This window comes from Anolis sagrei, chromosome 1, assembly GCF_037176765.1.
Source record: "Anolis sagrei isolate rAnoSag1 chromosome 1, rAnoSag1.mat, whole genome shotgun sequence".
Taxonomy (NCBI): domain Eukaryota; kingdom Metazoa; phylum Chordata; class Lepidosauria; order Squamata; family Dactyloidae; genus Anolis; species Anolis sagrei.
In genome coordinates, this window is record NC_090021.1 from 175,365,771 (window position 1) to 175,379,201 (window position 13,431).

At 40.6% G+C, this 13,431-nt stretch overlaps 1 protein-coding gene across 3 annotated transcripts in view; it reads right to left on the minus strand.

Moving 5' to 3' along the window:
• The window catches only part of PCNT (pericentrin), a 92,818-nt gene that overhangs the window by 14,941 nt on the left and 64,446 nt on the right, over nucleotides 1-13,431 (minus strand). For all 3 annotated transcript variants that reach the window (XM_060781819.2, XM_060781803.2, XM_060781795.2), the window contains exons 30-34: nucleotides 11,815-11,917; nucleotides 9,076-9,236; nucleotides 6,852-7,046; nucleotides 5,394-5,567; nucleotides 1,742-1,937 (exon numbers count right to left, since the gene is read on the minus strand). In XM_060781819.2, coding sequence (XP_060637802.2) covers nucleotides 1,742-1,937; nucleotides 5,394-5,567; nucleotides 6,852-7,046; nucleotides 9,076-9,236; nucleotides 11,815-11,917 — 829 coding nt within the window. The remainder of the gene's footprint in view (nucleotides 1-1,741; nucleotides 1,938-5,393; nucleotides 5,568-6,851; nucleotides 7,047-9,075; nucleotides 9,237-11,814; nucleotides 11,918-13,431) is intronic.

Here is a 13,431-nt window from a genome sequence, read left to right on the forward strand (position 1 = left end):
CAGAGTGTGCTAAATGGCATAATTTACATTAATATAAATGATGGCACAATAAATAAAAGCAGCACAGAATCAAACTAGATTAAAATGTGAAACTGCTATTGCAATTGACGTTGCAACAGCAAAATTAGTGGGTTGTTGTAGGTTTTTTTCGGGTTATATAGCCATGTTCTAGAGGCATTCTCTCCTGACGTTTCGCCTGCATGGAACTAGGAAAAAGGGTTTATCTATCTGTGGAATGATCAGGGTGGGACAAAGAACTCTTGTCAGACATCAGAAGAGCTGCAAGACCGAGAGCAAGCCACGAGAGTAAAGACAAAGATCCACCCAGAGGAAAAGTGTTCATGCCATACTTCAAGGGAACCACTGACCGCATAGGGAAGCTGATGAGGAAACACAACATACAAACTATCTACAGACCCACCAAGAAAATCCAACAAATGCTATGTTCAGCAAAGGACAAGAGGGATCCTCTCACTTCTGCAGGAGTCTACCGTATTCCATACAGCTGTGGACGTCTACATAGGGACCACCAAACGCAGCATTGCCCAAACACGAATCAAGGAACATGAAAGGCACTGCAGACTACTTCAACCAGAGAAATCAGCCATAGCAGAGCACCTGATGAACCAACCTGGACACAGCATATTATTTGAGAACACAGAAATGCTGGACCACTCTCACAACCACCATGTCAGGCTACAGATTGAAATCCACAAGCATGTGGACAATTTCAACAGAAAAGAGGAAACCATGAAAATGAACAAAATCTGGCTACCAGTATTAAAAAAAATCTAAAATTACAACAGCAAAACAACAGAGAGGAAACATTCAGGCACATCTAATCACCTCTCTACAAAAGGTTACCCCAGGCACTGCTAGGCCATCAAAGGTTAATCAAGGTGGGCAGTTGAAACATTCACACCTAGCTCCAACAGACAAGAGTCCTTTGTCCCACCCTGGACATTATTCCACAGATATATAAACCCTTTTTCCTAGTTCCAACAGACCTCACAATCTCTGCGGATGCTTGTCATAGATGCAGGTGAAACATCAGGAGAGAATGCCTCTAGAACATGGCCATATAGCCTGAAAAAACCTACAGCAACCCAGTGATTCCGGCCATGAAAGCCTTCGACAATACAGCAAAATTAGTGTATATATTTGATGCAGATTGTGTGTTTTCTTTAATGCATTATCCAACAAACTGTCTCAGGCACTAGTTTCTTTGTATCTTAGTATGACCCCTTTTTAAAATAAGTATTTTATTAAAGATTTTCAAATATATAAGGTAAAATACCAATATATATAAAACAATAAAAATCAGAGAAAAATTACAAGGAAAGAAAAATGATAGATACAAAAGAAGAAGAAAAAAGAGAAAGCAAAGATCCAAGTGACTTCCAATCTTTTCTTCAGCGGTGATCAAGCTACATTAATGTATAAGAAGTTACAATACTTTTCTCATATATTAAAGCACCAGCCTCTTTTCTATAAAGTATTTTTATTAATAAAAATCAAAATTCACACACACATATATAGACACACTATTCAAAATCTCAATGGAATATATACGTGTGTGTATAATCTTCATTAGCAAACTTTTAGCATTACTCTTTCTCTAATTTTATCTAAACAAGATCCTCTCATTTTGCCTCTTAACCATTTCTACTGTTAGATTAGTCCAATTACAAATCCCATGAATCAATCAATCAATCACATAATACATTCTACAAAATATTACCTTGTCTTCGAAGCTGATGTTCTTGGTTACTCCCGTGGTTTTCTGTATTAATAAGCATTTCTTGGAGCTGCTGCAGCTTCTCCTGACTTTGAAGATGCATAAGTCGCAACTGAGCCTCAAGGTCCTGTATTTCAGTAAGCAAGCTGTTCCTGTCTGAAGACAGAAGATGCTCCAGAACTGCTTTTTGCTGCTGTTCCTAAAATGAAATCAAAATCCTTTCACATTTTACAAAAGCATACTGTACATTTTAAAATAATGTATATTTACAGTTATTACTTGCTCACAACATTTTAAAAGGGGGAAAATCTCTAGCATAGGGCGAGAATAGCATGATCCTGCCTCCCTCATTGGGGAAAATAGCTACTATAGATCTACATGACAAAGCTTTTAGTTTAATCAGAAGCAAGACATTTGACTAAGGGATATTCAAAATTAAGAATCTGGTCTTCTTATTACACATTTTGGATTTCAGGCACAGAACCTATGCAGCTAATCATAAGTGGTCACTGAAGTTTAGGCTTGCTTGATCAAGGAAAAAATGGTTCAAAACGCGTTTCGGATGTAGGGGGTGCTGACGAGTAAGTTTGGAATTGATTTCCGATTTTTTCCAAAAAAAGTTTGAATTTTCCGAAATTTCCGGATCACTTTGTTAATGGCGGGCATGATTGCACAATACATGAAAAACTGCAAACGGAACAGGGTAGACTTCTGGGGATTCCCTCTCCCTCATTTTTAGACCACTACTGACAAAACTTGCCATTGTGGTAGAAAACATCCTCCTCTGTTAGCATACTAAATTTAAACATGTTCAGACGATCCATGGGTTTTAGACAATTTTTTAAGTAATTTAAGTAATAAGGTCGGAGAATATGGGATTTGTTGTATAACTCAGTACAAGCTCTGAGCAAAATGGGAATGAGGGGTTTAGAAAGTTGAATTCACTGCTTCTGCAAGGGAAAATACTTGGAGAATATTGGATTTGTAATATAACTCAGTACAAATTCAGAGCAAAATGGGAATGAGGGGTCTTGAAAGTTTAATTCACTGATTCTGCAAGGGAAGTACTTAGAGAAAAGGGGATTTTTGGTATACCTAAGTACAAACTCAAAGCAAAATGGGAATGAGGCATTTTTAAAAGTAGATTTCACAGCTACTGAAAGGGAAATAGGCACTGGCAGGCAAGAGAACACTTGTTCTTGCAATGTTGTCTGCTGCCCAGCCCCCCCCCCCCCCCCCAGTCAGCTGCAACACACAAGCGGAAAGACTGCAAGGCTTGCAGGCAACAGGCCTGCTCCCAGTTTTTCCCTTGCCTGTTGTTCCCTTCCCAAACACCCTTCCCACCCAAGCTCTCTTCACATTCACTTCCCCCGGCTCACAATGAGCCCCTGAGGCATGCGCAACCCTTTTTATAGTGCAACTAGCTGTGCCCTGCCACACGTTGCTGTGGCCTATAGTAAAACTTATCAAAGTTGAGGTAGATATCTGGACTATTATGAAAGAGAGGTCCCTACCTATTCCTTCCCCCTTTTCCTCCCCCTTTCTCTCCTTTCTTCCTTCTCTACCTCTTTCTTTCTTTCCTTCTTTCACTACTTGGTTTCATCCTTCTCTCTTTCCTTCATTCACTCCCCCTTTCTTCCTTTGCCTTTCTTCCCTCCCTGTTTGCTTCCTTCTTTCTCTTTTTATTTCCTTTTATTTCACCACCATCATAACAATAACAATAATGCAATGCATTGCCTCTGGGACCTGACACCTCTCCCATTCCCCCTAAAAGGGTCTCAGAGGAATCATAGCATCATAATAATCATAGAAATAACAACCTTTACCCGCCACGTGTTGCTGTAGCCAACCTTCTCTCTTTCTCTCCTTTTTTCCCTCCTTCCTTCCTTCCTTCCTTCCTTCCCTCCCATCTTTCCTTCTCCTCTTCCTTCTCTATCTCTTTCCTTCCTTCCCCCTTTTTCTTTCTCTTCTGGTCTTTTTTCTTCCTTCTCTCTTTCCTTCTTTCCTTCCTTCCCTCTTTCTCTACATCTTCCCCCTTCCTTCACTCCCTCTTTCCTTCCTTCATTCCCTTTTTTCTTTCCTTCTCTCCTTCCTTCCTTCCCCCCTTTTCTTTCCCTCCCTCTGTCTCACATTTCTTCCTTCTCTACCTCTTTCCTTCCTTCCCCCTTTTTCTTTCTCTTCTGCTGTCTCTCTTTTCTTTCCTTCCATCTTTCCTTTTCTTTCCTTTTCTTCTTCCTTCTTTCTCTAACTTTCCTTCCTTCCCCCTTTTTCTCTACCTCCCTTTCTCTTTCTTCCTTCTTTCCTTCCTTCCTGTCTTTCCTGGATTTTGACAGGGCGGGAAGGGGCAGGGTGGGGTTTGGAGGTAGCGTGAAGTAAAAGGAAGTAAGATTGGGGCAGGGGAGTGATGGAGTGTGGGGTTGTGTGTGTGTGTGTGTGTGGCGGCGGGGGGAGTGATGGAGCGTGGGGTGTTGTGTGTGTGTGCGGCAGCGGGGGGAGTGATGGAGCGTGGGGTTGCGGGTGTGTGTGCGGCGGCGGGGGGAGTGATGGAGCATGGGGTTGTGTGTGTGTGTGTGCGGCGGCGGGGGGAGTGATAGAGCGTGGGTTTTGTGTGTGTGTGTTTTGTGTGTAAGTTTCGTTGGGGTTTTTTTAGTTTTGTTGTTTTGCCGTTTTGTGAGTGTGTTGTTGTGTTGTTTTTCATTTTGAGTAGATATGCTTGTACCTTGTGGGTTGTGTTATGGGCATGGGAATTTTGGTTAAGTTTCGTTGGGGGTGTTTTGAGTTTTGTTGTTTTGCCATTTTGTGAGTGTGTTGTTGTGTTGTTTTTCATTTTGAGTAGATATGTTTGTACCTTGTGGGTTGTGTTATGGGCATGGGAATTTTGGTTAAGTTTGTTGGGTTTTTTTGAATTTTGTTTTTTTGCCGTTTTGTGAGTGTGTTGTTTTTCATATTGAGTAGATATGTTTGTACCTTGTGGGTTGTGTTATGGGCATGGGAATTTTGGTTACGTTTCGTTGGTTTTTTTTTGAGTTTTGTTGTTTTGCCGTTTTGTGAGTGTGTTGTTGTGTTGTTTTTCATTTTGAGTAGATATGTTTGTACCTTGTGGGTTGTGTTATGGGCATGGCAATTTTGGTGCAGTTTCGTTGGGGGGTTGTGGAGTTTTGCTGTCCCGTTGAACCAACCTAACAGATTTATATATAGAGATGGCTGCCGTGCCGAAACTATGCCCCTCCATACATGCTCTCCCCTCATTGGCTGGAGGCAAGCATCCCAGCATATAAGCTGCTGCTTGCCTCCAAATGATGATTCATTTCTGACTCACTTCCAAATGGCGACACTGGCTTCAGAAGGGCAAGGATACTTCCGGTTTCAGAAAAAAATTCAAAATCATTTCCAAAAGGTATTCAATCCGAATTAATTCCGAATTCCAAGAGTTCCGACTGGACCTAACCATGCCTACTGAAGGTCACATAACTAAGCATAAAGGTAGTGGAGCCAAAGACAAATGGAAACTTTTCTTCTCAATTTGTTAACTTTGTTCTAAAATCTAGATCAAGCTACTTTTTTAAAAAAAAAAAAACCTGAAAATAAGGAGTAATTCAAAGAGCTTTTTAGACATGCTAGATATTTTGTTGTAAACATTTGAACATTTTCATACTTGTTGTTCCATTATACGTTCCAGTTTTTCCACTAATGTTCCTTCATTTCCAGAACCAGGATTGTGGAAATGTGATTGCAGATAGCTCTGAAACATGAGTCGTTCCTTTTCCAAAACACACTGGATTGCTTGAAGTAATTCTCCCCTCCAATCAAAAAAGGATGATGCATTTTCCTACAAAAACAAAACAAAACAAAATTCCCAGATCTATAAAGGTGTGACTGCTGCTGCTTCCTATCTAAGAAATGAGGATCTTCAACTCCATTATGCTGTGTTCCATTCATACATACTTGCACCACCTAAAGTAAGTATATTTTTACCCCTCTAACCAACATGGAAGGGAGATATACAACATACAGACAAGTTCGCATAACTCTATTTGCAATAGGATAGAGGGCAAAAATCCTAAAGGCTGTATCACTTCCCAAACAATATTAATTCTGTTTGATGATCTAACATATTATGGTTCAGATTGAAAGGATCTATTCAGTTTCAATTCATATCTTCTTTCCTAATGCATTTTATTTCCTTGTTTCTCTAAAATCCACCTTGGCACTAATCTTCCTTTTCCTACATGATTGATTTTCTTGTTATTAATTGCTGACTATATCAGTTCATCATCTCTTCTTAGTTATATTGTCTTCTGCTGTTTTTCCTTCAAATGCACCACCTATTTCTAATTGATATTCTCAGAATTCATTGCATTATATTATAATTCACTTTCCACTGAGTTATAATTCACAGAATCCAATTTCCCAATCATTAAAAAGTATTAGAGATTTTGTTTTATTTGATATAGCTTCCCTAATAACATTTTGTAAATCGCATGGTCCATTCCTTGGTCTCCAATTTATTTTAGAAGTAACAAAATATATCTTTCATTGTGCTAATCTGTTCTTCTAATGTACTGTTCCTTGCAACCAGGCTCGATTCTGACTACCTTATAACATTTGTTTCACCTGTTGGTGCTGAAACTTCTTGAAATATTGTTTTTAAATAGTTCATAAATTCTACCATTATATGCTCTTTAGATATTATTGTACTGCCCAAGTCTTTAAGACATCTCTACAGCTTGAGGCATTCAATTTTGACCCTGGAAACACTGGGCACGTTCAGACTGCTTCAAAGCAGCCTCTCCCATCACCTTAGAATTGCATTTTTAAACATGGCACTTTGACCTGCTGCGTTTTCATTGCTCCTGCAAGATTTTTCTCTCATTTAGAGGTCTCTGTAAGATCTAGCTTCATTTTGGTATCCCCATTTCCTCTTTTTACTGTCTTTCTGTTGTTTGTCACCTTCACTAACTGGTGGGATATTCCAAGACAACCATTTAACTCCTATCTGTCTATCTTCATTTTAATTGAACAGTTCCTTCTCCAGTGCCTGAGAGACAAACACTGAATTTATGTAAAGAAGTGTAAATAGGTTTTATATAAAGGAAAATTAAACTCTGCTTACCTTGTTTTCTTTATCTGGTACTTTGCTCAAATAATCCTTGAGTGATTCTACGGTATCAAGCAAACCTAGTCTCTCTCTTTGCCATCTTTCCACTGATGGAGCCTTTTGAATATGATCTTTGTCATAACCAGATCTAGATTTTTCTGACAACACCAGTATTTTGTAACTTTCTTCATACACCATTTTGAGCACATTCTGAAAAAGAACAACACCATGGTAGCAAATGACAAAAGTAATCCCAGATTTCAGCAAGACATGTGCCATCTGTTCTACTGTCCTGCAGTGGCTTGTATCCTTGTTATTGTTTTATAGCGAAAAGCACCCTATCAGAAAATAATAATAATAATAATAATAATAATAATAATAATGTTATTTATACCCCGCCACCATCTCCCCAAGGGGACTCGGGGCGGCTTACATGAGGCCAAGCCCAACAAACACATCATAAAAACAAAACAGCAAGCAAATAAAACAGTACAATTAATATAACTCACATATAAACAATAGCCAATAGTGAAAGGACCAAGGCAGAGACATCTCCAGCTCATTCCCTGTTTGGGTATCAGCCACCACTTCAACGACTTAAATCTAGAAATAGTTTTCTAAGATCTACAGAGACACTCGCTGGAACACCTCAGCAAGCGAGAGTCCAAAAGTGACAGGCTCAAACCCAGAACTTCAACCAATGGCTGATACCAAATGAGAGACTCCCCCCTGGGCACACAGAGGACTGGGCTACTTGGAAGGCGCTGAACAGACTGTGCTCTGGCACCACAAGATGCAGAGCCAACCTCAAGAAATGGGGCTACAAAGTGCAATCCACGACATGTGAGTGTGGAGAGGAGCAAACCACTGACCACCTGCTGCAATGCAACCTGAGCCCAGCCACATGCACAACGGAGGACCTTCTTACAGCAACTCCAGAAGCACTCCAAATGGCCAGCTACTGGTCAAAGGACATTTAATCAACTACCAAACTCACAAATTTTGTATTTTGTCTGTTTGTTTGCTTTGTTCTGTTAGAAATGTAATATAATTGACTGGTTGCCCTGACATGACAAAACAACTACAACATATAAACAATATCACAGAGAATTTAAAACCTTATGGCCGGGCCAGATGTAATAAATTAAAAAAAAATAAAATAAACACTGAGCGTGAACAGAGGTAGGATGTATCTATGCAGAGGGATTTTAAAAGATAATGTAGGGAGACCAACCCAACAGGTAGTAAAATGCTTCTGAGGACAATTGCAGAGAATTAATCAAAGTTCTGCTCACATGACATTTCTGCTGTTGGAGGGAGGAGAAACCAATCCATTGCAAGTCACTGAGTTAGCCATCTGTCGTGTGCCGGTGCTATCCTGGTATCAAGGGCTAAGGCTTATTCGAACAAACACAAAAGAAGCCAAAATCATTTTTACTAATATGAAAACTAAAGCCTTGAATCTTTCGAAGTCTGGCCAAAACAACAGAATTGCTGCACACAGCCGGAGTAACGATGAATACAAGACAAAGTCAAAAGTGTACAACAGAGCCAAGGCAGGAGCAAGACAAACAGTAATCATGGATGCAGTCCAACAGGCAAATGCGGGGAGTCATGGAGTTCTTCACCAAAGAAGGATGTACTGCTGTTGTCAAAAAGTTCAGAAAGATGGATGCAATGTTTACAGAAGGCAAAACCAGTGTTGAAGACATGTAGTGGAAGGTCATCAAGGACCGGTACTGTTTGAATAAACCATAGTTTTCATATTTCAAAAACCGGCAATTGTTCACCAAACTGATTTAAATATAACACATTTTAATTGCAAAAGTAACAATGATATTTATTTGAAGGGGACTCATGTTGTACTTTTTCACCTTCTCTTAAATTTGTTATTTTTGGAAAAGAAAATCCAATTGTAATGGCTTTACTTTAAAATTTCTGGAAATGCTCTTATCTTTAGCACAAATAGGTAGAATGACCTGGAATCTTCTAGTAGAGATACACAATTTTAAAAGGTAGCAGGGTCCCTCCTATGCAGTCAAATGTAAAAAATAAATAAATCTGTTTTTGAATCCATTAATGGATTTTTGGGCACTGCTGGCTTTGTCTTTTCTATTATTAGGCATTTATGGAAGACCCTGAGAACCCTGAAGTGTCCAAGGGAAAGAAAATTGGACTCACAGGTTATGTACCCCGTCATAAACGTATGACGTTTAGCATTTATTCCATCGCGTCTTACCTTCAACTGTTGCGAAAAAATGTCTTTTTCTTTTATTGCTGGCTCAGTGATGTCTGGAACAATTCCAAAACATTGCAGATAAGTCATGACACTGCTATCTTGCTGGACTCTAGTTTTGCTTTCTTCCTGATTAAGTTGAAGCACTAAATCTGAACAAGTGTCTAAAAAACAACAACAACAGCAAGCATGTTTCACAAAAGGGAATAAAAAGAATCTCAAGCCAACACTTCCATACAAGGTTTATTTATGTAAGTATAGATTATAACTGTTTGAAAGAACTAGGGTGAAACATGGGCTCTCTGATTAGGGGTTCACTATACTCTATGAAGATTACTTTCCATAATCTTTCCATAGAGAGAGTTAGAGCAGGGGTCCACAAACTTTTTAAACAGAGGGCCAGGTCACAATCCCTCAAACTGTTGGAGGGCCAGATTATAATTTGAAAAAAACATGAATGAATTCCTGTGCACACTGCACATATTTTATTTGTACTGAAAAAACCACTTAAATGCAATACAATAATTAAAATGAAATACAATTTTAACAAATATAAACTTATTAGTATTTCAGTGGAAAGTGAGGGCCTACTTTTGGCTGATGAGATAGGATTGTTGTTGTATGTTTTCAAGTCATTTCAGACTTAGGTTGACCCTGAGCGAGGGCCGGGTAAATGACCTTGGAGGGCCGTATCTGGCCCCCGGGCCCTAGTTTGAGAACCCCTGAGTTAGAGACTTAGAATTTGAGATATGTAAGAAAATATGAGGGGAACTACTGGCTCATATTTCCTGAATTAGCTGTCTGTATTTGTTTTATTCATTTATTATGTTATTTACACAATTTCTCCCATCGTGCTAGACTGTCAGCCTAAGGGAATGAAACAGTTTAATTAGTCTTTTACTTGCAAAGTGCCATGTATCATGATGGAGCTATATAAATAAATGATAATAACTATCTTTGGATAGGTTACAAAATCACTAGAAAAATTTGAAACACAAATGATAAAAGTCATAGTTGAAGGGCTTCTGTATTAAACAATATAAAACCATGTCTGAATAAGAACTGGATGATATTGTTATATTCCAAGAGTATTCTTTTGATCTCGGAATAAGACCAATATTGGTACTAAGTTGGTCTCCAATACTGAAACATAGCTACATGATTTTTGATCTTATATGTTAATTCATTCAGCGTTTTCAGGACTCAATGGGATATAAAAAGGAATCAAGACAGTGAGAAACATTTTAAACAAATACCGGATTAGCTTAGATAGATAACAAGGAATGCTCACACACACTTTTTTTTTCCCTCAGGAGAGTCAAGTGTTTGTTTTAATTTATGAGTGGAATAATGATGCTCCTTAGGTATTAGATTGCAACTTCTATCAGGTCTAGCCAGAATAGGCAGAGGTGAAGAATTATAGTTGAATACTGCATGATCCTTGTTTAAAATACATCTCTGCAAACAACTGCTGTTCTAGGTAGGGCCTAGGCATACCTACCTCTGCCTCACTTATAGGCTGTTAGGAATGGTAGTAATTGAAGTCCAAAACGCCGGGAAGGCTGAAGTTTGCCCATGCCTGAGATCAGGTAAGGTTGAAATGGACATGCTGCAACAATTATTTGTGTGAAACACTTTTCTCATCATAGGTTTTGGGCCAACATGTACTTTCTGATGAGAATGATGATATGAGAAAAAAGTGGCTCTGTAGCCTCCATCCAGCAAAGGCTTTGCTAAGGCTTGGATATGCCTGTCTCCATCCTCCATTATTGCAAGCTACTTGCCTTGGGACCGGCAAACAGAAACTGACAAGATCAACATGATCACAGCCCTTTCTCACACATGCCTTATAGAAGGCTGTGAGCAGAAATGTGTTTTTTCCAATGCTGTTTGATTATGTGGATACCACCCAAAATATGTTCTAAAAGAATTACTGCATATACTAGACGACGTTTTAGGCATGTAAAATCTTATAAAAATTTGGGTGTCATCTAGTACGCCATGTATAAAATTAAAACAATAATAAAATTACATACTATGGCTGCCTTGGCCTCGGGCTCCCCTCCTCCTCTGCCTTGGCTCATGGTGGCCTCCCGGGCAGGCTCCCTGTCCTTCCTCCCTTCCTGGCTGCCTTCCTTGCTCAGGCCCAGGTCTCTCCTTTGTTGGTGGCCAGGCCCCTGGGCTGCTTCCCGCGCTGCTCTGGCCACTCTCCTTCCTGGCCAGGCCTCGCGAGAAGCGCCTCTTCTCCAGCAAGACAGCATTGTCTCGCAGGAGAAGAGGCGCTTCGCACAAGGGCTGGCCAGGAAGAAGGAGAGTGGCCTGATCAGAGAGAAAAAAAGCAGGCTCTGCTCAGGCCACTCTCCTTTTGCCTGGCCAGGCCTTGTGCGAAGCGCCTCTTCTCCCACGAGACAACTTTGTCTCGCGGGAGAAGAGGCGCTTCTCGCGGGGCTGGGAGGCAGAGATGTGATGGCGGCAGAGTGGGGGCAGGAAGAAGGAGAGCAGCTTGAGCAGCACGGGAGGCCCTTCTGGAAGTGGCTCAGGAAGCAGCCCAGAGGCCCGAGGACAGAAACCACCTGGCTGATTTTGGGAGCCGTCTTAAATGGCGAGTATATCCCCAACTCTCTATTTTGTATGTAAAAGTTGGGGGGTTGTCTTATAGCCCCAGTCGTCTAGTACACCGGAATATACGGTACTAACAAAAAGGCACACTGAAATAAGGGAAGCATAGACCCATTAACTCACTGCTGAGATATTCAGTGCTTGCATCTTCAAGTCTAGACATGGTAATTCTTAAATCATCTTGCAAGTCAGGTGGCATCAGATTGAAACCTTCAGCATTGCTTACCTATTCAGAAATAAACACATGAAAATAGATTATCAGTTTTATTTAAAATGTTTTAAAGCAGTAAGGACCTGAGCAAACTGATGCTTTACCTTTTTCACAGAAATAAATGTAAGCCATTGAGACTTACAATACATTTTCATTTCTTGTATCAGTTATGAATATTGCAACGCTCAAAATTCAAATGACAATCAAGGACATCAGGCTCTAATATTAATTATTTCTAAAGAAACTTCTCTTATTTACACACACTTTCAAATACTGTACTCAAGCACACCACCAAAGGAGGTGATTCTAATAACATGATAAGGGAGCAGGAAAGCACATGCAATAATGGTGCACAAGCAAATTGGACCCCACCAGAAATCAACTCCTAGAAACCCATTAAATTATTTGATTTTATTCATGCACATGGATCCGTTTTTTCTTCTATAATGAGTGGCTTATTTTGACACAATGTGAATTAAAAGCTATACAAAAATATAAATAGAAGTATAAGTTATTTAAAAGACAATTGAACGGTTTATGAAATTCAAACATTAAACCCATTAAATGACTATGAACACCATAAAACAGCACAGCACATAATGAAAAGCACATCCCACTCAGTTTATAAGTATGTTCTAACTTTCCAGAGAGAGAGAAAAAAAAACAGGCACAGAGCCACCCTGGCTTCCCTGAGGTGATAGTGATAGACAGAGGTCCTCCTGGTCGATCGTAAACCAGACCAGGGCATAGGGTGGCAACCTGTGCTAGATGGGGTTGCACTCCCCCTGAAGTCCGCAGTTTGGAGGTCCTCCTGGATTCTTCACTTATGTTTGAGGCTCAGGCGTCGGTGGTGGCCGGGAGGGCCTTTGCAAAATTAAGACTCGTGCGCCAACTGCGACCGTACCTTGGGAAGGCGGATCTGGCCAAGGTGGTCCACGCCTTAGTCACCTCTAGACTGGATTACTGCAATGCACTCTATGTGGGGCTGCCCTTGAAAACGGCCCGGAAATTTCAGATGATCCAACGGGCGGCAGCCAGGGGCTCTTTACAGAGAGAGGTCATCCCTCCTGTTTAGGGAGCTCCACTGGCTGCCTTTCTCTACCGGACCCAATTCAAGGTGCAGGTTCTCACCTACAAAGCCCTGAATGGTTTGGGACCCGCCTACCTGCGTGATCGCATCTCTGTATACGAACCCACACGATCCCTTCGATCATCCGGAGAGGCCCTGCTCTCGATCCCACCACCATCGCAGGCGCGATTGGTGGGGACGAGAGAGAGGGCCTTTTCGGTGGTGGCTCCTCGACTCTGAAACTCACTCCCTAAAAACATCAGACAGGCTCCAATTTTGGCAGTCTTCAGGAGGAACTTGAAGACGTGGCTGTTCCAGTGTGCCTTCCCGGAATAATGACCCCATAGCACTTTGTCCTCCAAAGCACTATACATTTCTTTAAGTCTGCTCGTATGCCCTTCCACAAACACCAGTATCACCTTCCATTCATGTCCCAGCATTTTTTCTAATTTTAACTCTA